The 10,196-nt window shown below is 41.4% G+C and overlaps 1 protein-coding gene and 1 non-coding gene across 3 annotated transcripts in view; both read right to left on the bottom strand.

The window, feature by feature from the left end:
* Window positions 1–612: 612 nt before the first annotated feature.
* LOC116081387 lies at window positions 613–804 on the bottom strand. Its single transcript, XR_004114871.1, has one exon. It is a non-coding gene; the product is annotated as a U2 spliceosomal RNA (small nuclear RNA).
* Window positions 805–4,149: 3,345 nt separating this feature from the next.
* The window catches only part of Gemin2 (gem nuclear organelle associated protein 2), an 18,291-nt gene continuing 12,244 nt past the window's right edge, over window positions 4,150–10,196 (bottom strand). For both annotated transcript variants that reach the window (XM_031355330.1, XM_031355329.1), the window contains 3 exons: window positions 9,454–9,564; window positions 6,987–7,045; window positions 4,150–6,159 (listed from right to left, as the gene is read on the bottom strand). In XM_031355330.1, the coding sequence (XP_031211190.1) occupies window positions 6,120–6,159; window positions 6,987–7,045; window positions 9,454–9,564 (210 nt within the window). In that variant the 3' untranslated portion in view covers window positions 4,150–6,119. The remainder of the gene's footprint in view (window positions 6,160–6,986; window positions 7,046–9,453; window positions 9,565–10,196) is intronic.

The following is a 10,196-nucleotide window of genomic DNA, read 5'->3' as shown; positions in this document are numbered from 1 at the left end:
TTTTTTTTTTTTTTTTTTGAGTAGACGAGGTATTAAAAAAAAATTCAATTTAAAATATGGGTGTCTGCCTGTGTGTAGTTGTATGTACTATAGGGGATGTGCCTGGAAATGAGAGGCATGGGATGCCCGAAGCTGGGATTTCAATAAGAGCCGCACTGGGAACTGCAAGCAATCCTCACCATTGAGCCATCTCCCCAGTTCAAGAAGCTTTTCACGCTCGGTCCTTGGCAGCTTCTGTTTCCTCCGTGCTTGGCAACAGCACAAGGTGGCAGACAACAGTATCCCAGGCAGGTCTCAGGGACTGTTATTTAGAAATCTTTGTTATTTAGAAATCTTTAGGTGTGTTGGGTTGCCATGGAAGTTGTGTTGGTCTCATTTGCTGCTTTGTGTCTTTGGTACTAATGCACTAACGCGCGCGCGCGGACACACATACACATGCACATACATTCATATACACACTTGGATATCTGTCATACACTGGCCATGCTAGGTGCTACGTTTAGATACTGATTCATATTAACTAAAGAAACTGCTGACAGAGCTTTTAAGTATAAAGAGCTAGAAAAAGCTTCTCTCCTTAATCCCAAGTCTTTAATAAGTACTATTCCCCAGAGGGGGTGCACCGTTCCTAGAGGTACTGCAATACCAGGTTAATGCGTGGAGTGGACAGAGCAAACTCCTATTTCCAACTCCTAATACCAAAAATCCATTTAATATATTGTCCTCGGATAGAGGACTTATCAGATATTAAACTGATAAGAACAGATACTACACTTGATCTTAGCCAAAAGGCCGAGAAGCGATACTTGAATCGTCCCCACACCCCACTCCCTCTCCAGCACCCACAGCTTCAGCTACAATTTCCAGGACCCCGACTTTCCCAGCGTTCCCGCCCGCTCAAGCCCAGTTTGATTTGCATGTCTCGCCCTCTCTCTCGAGGGGCGTGGTGAGAGGCCCAGCCTATCGAGAAACTTCTTGATCACAGTGCTGCGGTACTAGAGCACAGGAGTCTTCCTCTTGATCTACTTAGTGAGCCTATCCAGCCTGCTTATACAGTCAGAGAAAGGTGTGTTGTGTTGCCATGGAAGTTGTGTTGGCCTCATTTGCTGCCTTGTGTCTTTGGTACTAATGCACAACCGTGGCGGGTTATGTTTATGTCAGAGCCTTGCCTTTTTAGCATCCATCAATCATAGTACTCTTTTGTTAGACCACTGGGAAAGTGTTCCCTCTCTAGCTTAGGTTGCATGGACATTTAAAGGTCACTGAGGCTTGTGATAGCAAAACATCTTGTGTAAAGTGTTTCAAACAGCCTGGCTGATGCTTTGCTTTTGGGAGCAGAGGCAATCATCTATAATCGTTGTGTATGTTTTTGAAAAATATTTTTTTATTTTTTGAGATAATTACATCATTTCTTCCTTCCAGACCTCACATATATCCCTCTTTTTTTTTAGTAGTAGTTTACATTTCTTTTTTGTTTGTTTGTTTTGAGACAGGGTTTCTCTGTATAGATTAATTTTCAGTGTCAATGTGGCTGGATTTAGAATCTCCATGGAAACAGTGAGTGGCTTATTTCATTTAGCATACACTTGCAGAGTTCATTCTGGAACTCACTTTGTAGACCAGGCTACTTGAACCAACAGTAAGTATATAGGAATGAGGACACAAAGCAAATGTGACTACTGAGCCTTTTAAAAAAGGAATTCCGGGGACCGTGGATCTTGCAGAGTTGGTAGAGAGCTTGCCTAGTGCATGAAGCTGGGTTTCACTCCAGCACTGTAAAACAAACATGATGGTGCACATCGTTCCATTGCTTGGTAGGTAGAGTCAGGAGGACCAAGAGTTCAAGGTTGTCCACCTATATGCAGCAGTGACCAGTTGTCTTTGTGGAATTTGAAACCTGCCTGTTCTCCCTGACACTTAAACTAGGATGAACTTTGCAAATGAAATAAAATGCTTAATTGTTACATCCCTTCTTCACTTCAGTCATCCATCGGATTCCTGGCAGCCTCTGTTTGGGGGCTAACACCTGGGAGCTAAGACAGATGCTCTCTGTTGACTGTTTGTCTTTGAAGAAGCCACCTGGGCATGCCCACTGCCTGAGTACACCAGCCAGCCACCTGAAGATCTTCTGAACCTGGGGACTTTGGCACTTGAACTTTTTTTTTTTTTCGAGACAGGTTTTCTCTGTGTAGTTCTGGCTGTCCTGGAACTCACTCTGTAGGCCAGGCTGGTCTTGAACTCAGAAATCCGCCCGCCTCTGCCTCCCAAGTGCTGGGATTAAAGGTGTGCGCCACCACTGCCCGGGGCACCTGAACTTTCTTTGTAGTGTAATCTAGAGACTTGTTTTCAGTTTCTCCTGTGACTATAAAAACCCTGGTTTATTCTCAGTAAAGTGGAGCCTTGATTGGAACGCAACTTGGCTTCGTGCTTTCTCTTTGCATTTCAAACCCTTTCTTTCAGGTCCTTTATTCCCTCCTGGCTGAGTAGAACTCTGTTCTTGAAACTGCAGGCAGTTTCACTTAATACTATGATGTTAAAATTAATGTGTGATGTTGGGGATGAACAAGAAAGAAAAGATTGTGGCTTAATAGTGATGTGTTTGTATGTCAAGTTGACAAGAAGTTAGTTGTACTGGCAGACAGGGAAATACTGTCTTCAAAAGCCAAAGCAAAACACAGAGAGAGAGAGAGAGAGAGAGGAAGAAGAAGAAGAAGAAGGAGAAGGAGGAAGAGTAGGAAGAGGAGGAGGAGAAGGAAGAGGAGGAAGAGAAGGGAGAGGAGGAAGAGGAAGAGGAGGAGGGGGAGGAAGAAGAAGAGGAAGAGGAGAAGAGAAGAGGAGAAGGGAGAGGAGAGGAGGGGTATTATGTTTGATGATAGAAAGTTTCCTGAAAATGTTTGAAGAGGGAAAAATACAGTACATGCTATAGGAATTAGTGAATATCTGCTTTTATAAGAACATTTATGTTTATGCTCTAACTCAGAAAATCCATTTTTTATAAAGTTAAGCTAAGAAATTAAAGACAAAACGTATAGAATTTTCACTAGTTAAGTATTCGTTAGTGGCACCTGATTAAATGATTCAACAAAGAAGAAACTGTGCAGTGGTTAAAAAAATATGAAATGGATTTATGTGGACTCATGTAAACTGGTATTGTAACAAAAAAATGACGGACTGTAGAGATGGCTTAGAGTGTATCTAAGTTTCTTCTATTGTGACAAAACACCATGACCAAAGCAACTTATAAAAGAAAGTATTCAATTGGTGTTATATTTCAGAAGGTTAGAGTCCATGATGTTGGAGTGAAGGCAGGTGGCTAGAGCAGCAGCTGAAAGCTCACATCTTAAAAACAGAAGGCAGAGAGAAAGCACATTGTGATTGAAACCTCAAAGCCTTCCCTCAGGCAAGGACCCCACTCCCCCATGGCCACACCTCCTAACCGCTCCCAAACAATTCCATCAACTAGGAACCAAGTACTCAGATTCTGAGGCCAGTCTTATTCAAACTGTAACAGGTTAAAGCGCTTCACCAAGACTTACATGGTGGAAGGAGAGACCACTGAGCCATCTCTCTAGCCCCATTGTTTGCAGTTTCTTACTAAAGAGGTTTAGTCCGTTATCATCGGGGTGGCAAGCATGGTGGCACACAGAAAGACGTGGTGCTGGAGGAGCAGAGTCCTGTATCTGGATCCACAGGCAGCAGGAAGAGAGAAAACTGGACTGGGTTGGGCTTTTGACATACTTCTTCCAACAAGGGCACCAGAACAAAGTCATACTTCCTATTGCCATTCCTTAAGCATTCAAATACATGAGCCTAATGGGGCCATTCTTCCCCCTCCCACCCCCCCACCCCCCGAGACAGGGTTTCTCTGAGTAGCCCTGGCTGTCCTGGAAGCCAGGACACTCACTCTGTAGACCAGGCTGGCCTCGAACTCAGAAATTCACCTGTGTCTGCCTCCCAAGTGTTGGGATTAAAGGTGTGTGCCACTACTCACCGGCTAAGGGGGCCATTCTTATTCAAACCTCTGCAGTGGCCTATTAATTACCTCCACAATAAGTGCATTTGTTTTTCTGAGACGCTGGGAGCTGGGTGATGGGTAAGGACAGCTCTAGAGTCCTGAGAAAATCAGTAAGGTTACTGTGCAAAAGGCCATGTGATTCTAAATGTTTATTTCTATTTATCTCCAACACTCAAATATCCTTATTTGGTCCATAATCATACCAAATTAAAACACATAAATGATTTCTCATTTCTGTTCAAAATCCTCCAGATAAACTAGATATGGTGGCTCCAAATTAATTCATAGAAATGGCTTCTTGCAGGGATAATCTCTCATGTACCGTGTGAAGTATCACCTGTCAATAAATATCTAAGAGGGTCAATAAACTGAGGCAGGATTAGAAGGTGGGAAATCTGGCGGGGGGAGGGGGAGTGGGTGGGAATTTTTACCACCAGGATTTTGGAGGAAGATGAAACTGAGAGGTAAGTAGCCATGCAGCAGACATTGACTAGTATAAACAGGTTAAATAAGTTATGATCTAGTGGGAACAAGCCTAGCTTTTATTTATGGCCTAGGCATTTATTAAACAAAATATAGCTTCTGAGTTGTTATTTGAGAACTGGGGTGCCTAAGGCTTGGGTGGAAAAGCCTGTGGTTACAGTTTCTCACTTCTGTTCACAGTCCTCTAGCTAACTGAGGTAACACAGATTGTTGTAGTATTTGGGAAAATGACGCATGGATTCATACAAGTTTGAGCCATCTTGGGCTACAGAGTTGCAGGCAATGCTGGCTACAGAATACCATCTTGTCTTAGCAACAATAAAAATCCTCTGTTAGTAGAGATGGAACTTTACTAAGGTAATTTTCTTTTTTCTTTTTTTTTTTTTGAGCCAGACAGGGTTTCTCTGAGTAGCCCTGGCTGTCCTGGAACTCACTCTGTAGAACAGGCTGGCCTCGAACTCAGAAATCAGCCTGCCTCTGCCTCCCAAGTGCTAGGACTAAAGGCGTGCGCCACCAATATTTTTATACCTTATACTTGCATAAGCAAAACTGCTTATACTTTTAAATATTATCCACTCTGGAATTTTACTGTGAGTAGCATATGTAACTTTATGCTCAGCTACTAGCTGTGGAAATAACCAAAGCCACCCAGTAACTGACAGTTTACCAGCCCCCAATACATCCTCCTCTCCCAAAGAAATCAGCAAAACTATGAAGCTTCAAGGCCAGTTGTTTTTAGACGTTAACTTGAAGATCTGTTTATTTTTGATGTATATTTATTTTGATAGACATGTCTTGTCTTTATGTATACCATGTACATGCCTGACATCAGGAAGACAGAAGAAGGTGTCAGATCCCCTGGAACTGCTGTCTCAGACTGTTGTCAGTTGCTATGTAGGTGTTCGGATTGAACCTAAGTGCTCCTCACTGTTATTCCACCTCCAGTCCTTGTTTTTTTGAGGTAGAGTCTAATTATGTATCCCAAAACTGCTTAGAACCCCAAGATGCTGGGATGCCAAGTGTGTACTACCATGTATTGCTTACTATGACATTATTGAAAATGATTTTAGAAGTTTTGGTGGTGTAATTAAACTAAAACTATTGAGTTTAAACATGAACACTGGATTAGTCTTGTTGACTATGAACACATTTGCCATTTCATCTGTATGAACTGCAACTCTAAGGACATCCACTGTCTTTTATTTTATTCAAGAGTCAAAAAAAATTTCTGTAGCCAAAATACATTTTAACATAAATATATATGTATGCTTGTAAAAAAAACCAATAAAGCAGCACCAGGGGCCTGTATAAAATGTCAAAAATGTCATCAGTTTTTATACAAGTTATTAAGTAGTAAGTCACACTTGACCTCTTTTCAATACATGCAAGTTAAGGAAACTTCCAACTGCTCACCAGGTACCAGGGGGGCTTTTCCGTAGACATTTCAGACACTTAAACCAATCGAGTCTATATTTTGAATATCAACTTGAGCTGCAGATTAAGGTGAAACCCTTCATGTAACTTAAGAAGTGATGCAATCTGTCCTCAGGTTGGAATTCTGCTTCCTCAGACTTAGGCTCCCTTCCCAGAATGATCTTCCATCCCTAGGAAGTAAACTCTATCAAGATGGCTCATCAGCTAAATCACGTTGATCAAAATACCTAGTAAGAAAAAGAACTCAGTATTATGCATACATACCAAGGACAGCACTGCTTGTAGCAGCAGAAGTGCACAACGACTCAATATAGACTAAACTCCAGCACATCTACCCAATGGGGAAACACACACATTAAAAAAAGGAGAGGGGGAAGCGGAGTTTTTCAGTAAAGCTGCCTAGGTTTCCGTCCTATCTCTACCATCCACTAGCCCTGTGACGTTCAGGAAGTAGCAAAGTGACTTCACATCATCCTGTCACAGTTTTCTCATTTCTAAACTGGTGGTATAGGATTAAATGAGTTCCTACTATGATGCACTAAGAAAAATGCTTGGATTAAAGCACCAGGAAAATTAAACACATTATTATAGATCAAGAAACTAGACGTTTAGTATGTGTGTCTTCTCAAAAAGCATCTTGTTTGGCAGAGGGAAGGATAACTTGAGGGGATTTAGTTAATTAAATATATTATGAAGCTTTAGAGAGGTGCTAGCAAGACAAAAGCAAACCAAACCCCACAACAAACTGCTGATCAATGACCAAAGCATGTCCAGGAAGGGACCTAAAATAAATGTGTGCCTTTGCTTAGATATAGAATATATTTTCAAATAAATTCAGCAGGAACTTTGGTATAAGGAATGGAGATAGCACTTGGTTGGTAGACTCCCTGCCTGATATGTACAGGTTCCATCCAGTACAGATTAAAAGAAAAAAAGGACATGTGATCTAACATAGTAGATAGAAATATATAGCAAATGAAAATTAACACAGCATTAAATATGTTCTGCCTTCTACTAATAACAAGGAAACATGAATCGAGATTTCTCAACTCACCGGCTAACTAAGCAGATCAGCAGGTTCAAAGCAGGGACTCTTTCATCGTCTTTACTGCCCTGAAAAACAGAAAAAGGCTAGATTTTTTTTTCTTCATAAATACTTTCATAATAATGTGATAAAAAATTAAGATAAAAATGTGAAGCTTTTATTAGATAACAGTCATTATCACATGAAGATAAGCCGAAAGGTGGTGTTTGACTCATGCCTTAGGTATCAGAGATTGGTAGGCAGAGGTAAGTGGATCAGCCTTGTCCCCAGAATGAACAGACAGAAGAAAACTGAAGGATTCCCAGAAAAAAATTAGGATATTTATTTATTTACTTACTATTGAGACAAGGTCTCACTGTTTACTACTGGCTGGCCTGGAACTCCCTATGTAGACTGAACTGTCCTAATAGTCACAGATCTGCTGCTTTACCTCCTGACTGCTGGGATTAGAGGCCCACTATACCTGGCCCTACTTTCATTTATAAAATTAAAATATAAATACATCACTTTCCCTGGTCCTGAATTTCATTCCTCCAATCTAGCTCTCTCAAAACCATGACTCCCCTTTTCTTCCTTTCTTCCTTCCTTCCTTTCTTTCTTTCTTTCTTTCTTTCTTTCTTTCTTTCTTTCTTTCTTTCTTTCTTCCTTCCTTCCTTCCTTCCTTCCTTCCTTCCTTCCTTTCTTTCTTTCTTTCTTTCTTAAGATTTATTTAGGGGGCTGGAGAGATGGCTCAGCGGTTAAAAGCACTGACTGCTTTTCCAAAGGTCCTGAGTTCAAATCCCAGCAACCACATGGTGGCTCACAACCATCCATAATGAAGTCTGACATCCTCTTCTGGAGTGTCTGAAGACAGCTACAGTGTACTCACATATAATAAATAAATAAAAAATAAAAAAAAAAGATTTATTTATTTATTTTATGTATATAAGTACATTGTAGCTGTCTTCAGACACACACCAGAAGAGGCATCAGGTTCCATTTCAGATGGTTATGAGCCACCATGTGGTTGCTGGGAATTGAACTCAGGACCTCTGGAAGAGCAGACAGTGCTCTTAACCACTGAGCCAGCTCTCCAGCCCCAACTCCCCTTTTCTTAATTGTTGTTTTACACACACACACACACACACACACACACACACACACACACACACCACACTCTTAAATATATAATCTGCTCAGTCTATATATGGTCACTTGTATGCATATGATTATATGATTTATATGATTTTAGGGACAACCAACCACTTGGTGTTGGATAACCAATTTGGAGGGGCAGGGGCTCCAGATACCAGGGTTTATTAATTACTTGTAGGAGGCCCCTTGTTTTATTTTGGGGCAAGGTTTCATGTAGCCCAGCCTCAAAATTCCTAAGTAGTCACCAGGCTGTCCTTGATCCTCATAGCTCCACCTCCTCAGTACTGACAAGCTTGGGGTTCCATGCTTGAAATATACAGCACTGTGTTTAGAACCCTGGGTTTTTTGCATGCTAGGTAAGCACTGTAATTAACAATGCTACAGCCTCAACTTCAATCTCTTTATTTTTTAATTACGTTTCTATTTCGTGTGTGTGTGTGTATGTGTGTGTGTGTACGTGTGTGTACGCATGTAAGGGATCAAACTCAGGCCCCCAGCCTAAGACCATTATTTAAAGACCGATGCTGTTCTGCTGTTCAGAAGGAGTAATAATGCTGTTTACAAGGGTTGTAGTTTTATGGGAACTAAACAGAGGGTTTAAATAAATTTGACACTTCTCCTGAACATCAGCCAGGAACTTCTCTCATCTTCCTCCTGGTAGGTGATCCTCCCTAATATGATATAAATGCAAGGTAGACCGGATGGGGCCTTTGAGCTTGGATTTTGAGCTCTCAAAACTGAACTAAAATCATTTTCTTTGTAGGGTGGATAGAGTACTTTCCCAGTATACTCAAGGTCCTGATTCAATTCCTCTGTGCTTACAAACAGCAGCTTCTGGTATTTTGCTACAGCAACACAAAATAAACTAAGAGAAGGATGAAGCCATAACATCAGAACGAATGACTGGGATCTAGTCAGGTTAGATCTCCTGTGGACCTTCCTTTACCTGAAGGGAAAAAACTTCATTGTACCCACCCCGCCCCCATATTATTTTCTTGGGCTAAGGTTCTTATTATGTAGCTTGGTTTGCTTTACAGAGAAGCCTCTGCCTTCCCAAAGCTGAGATTAGAAGTGCATGCCACCAAGGGAAGCCTCTTAGAGAGGGTCTTCTCTACAGCCTGGGTTGGACTTGAACTGCAATACTCCCCTTTCCTCCTCCTAGGTGCTGGAATTACAGTCATGTGCCATCAGATCTGGTTTTGTTATTTAATGTACTCTATTTGAGGTTTTTTGTTTCTGTAGTCTCTTTAATCCCAACTAATAACTTATTCCACATTTTTCTATCTCACATATCTTCTTTTCTACCATAGGAGACAGACTGAGAAAGTACAGTATGACTCACCACCAGGAGCCTCACTTCAGAACATCTTCTTGCAAGCTGTCGAATCAGTGAATGAGCCTCAGGTAATAAAGGCTTTTCGAGACAAGCCAACAAAGCATAGAACCATCTTCCCTAAGTAAAAATTTAAGAAGTGATAAAATACACAAGTAATGAAGAAGCCATTTATTTTGTTTTTTTTAAATGCCTGATGCTGTTACCTGCTTACATGATCAAGAGAGTGTCTAGAGAGGCAAATGACCGTCTGTTCCTAACCACAGACCTAGGCCTGACTCCCAGTGAACTCACTCCTGATATTTGTACTACAGCTGAGGTCCTTCCACCCCTTATTGATTGATTGATTGATTGATTGATTGATTTTGTAGCATTCTGCCTGCATGTATGCCTGCAGGCCAGAAGGAGGCACTGGATCTCATTAGAAATGGTTATGAGCCACCATGTGGTTGCTGGGATTGAACTCAGGAGCTTTGGAAGAGCAGCCAGTGCTCTTATTCTCTGAGCTGTCTCTCTAGCCCCCCTCCTACACCCTTTTTGATACAGGGTCTTATTGTGTAGCTCTGTCTGTCCTGGAACTCACAGAAGTCTATTTGCTCTGCCTCATGAATGCTGGGAGTAAAGGGGTGCACATCATGCCTTGTTCTCAGGTTCTCAATTATAAGCAAAAATGATTTTTGTTTTTTGAGACAAAGTCTCATTATGGGAATGAGGACCCTGAACCTGAGCCAAAATGAATACCCATTTCCTTA

The sequence above is a fragment of the Mastomys coucha genome, unplaced genomic scaffold (genome assembly GCF_008632895.1).
Source record: "Mastomys coucha isolate ucsf_1 unplaced genomic scaffold, UCSF_Mcou_1 pScaffold6, whole genome shotgun sequence".
Taxonomy (NCBI): Eukaryota; Metazoa; Chordata; class Mammalia; order Rodentia; family Muridae; genus Mastomys; species Mastomys coucha.
Note: the sequence above shows the minus strand (reverse complement) of the source record. Positions and strands in the feature narration are given on the sequence as shown.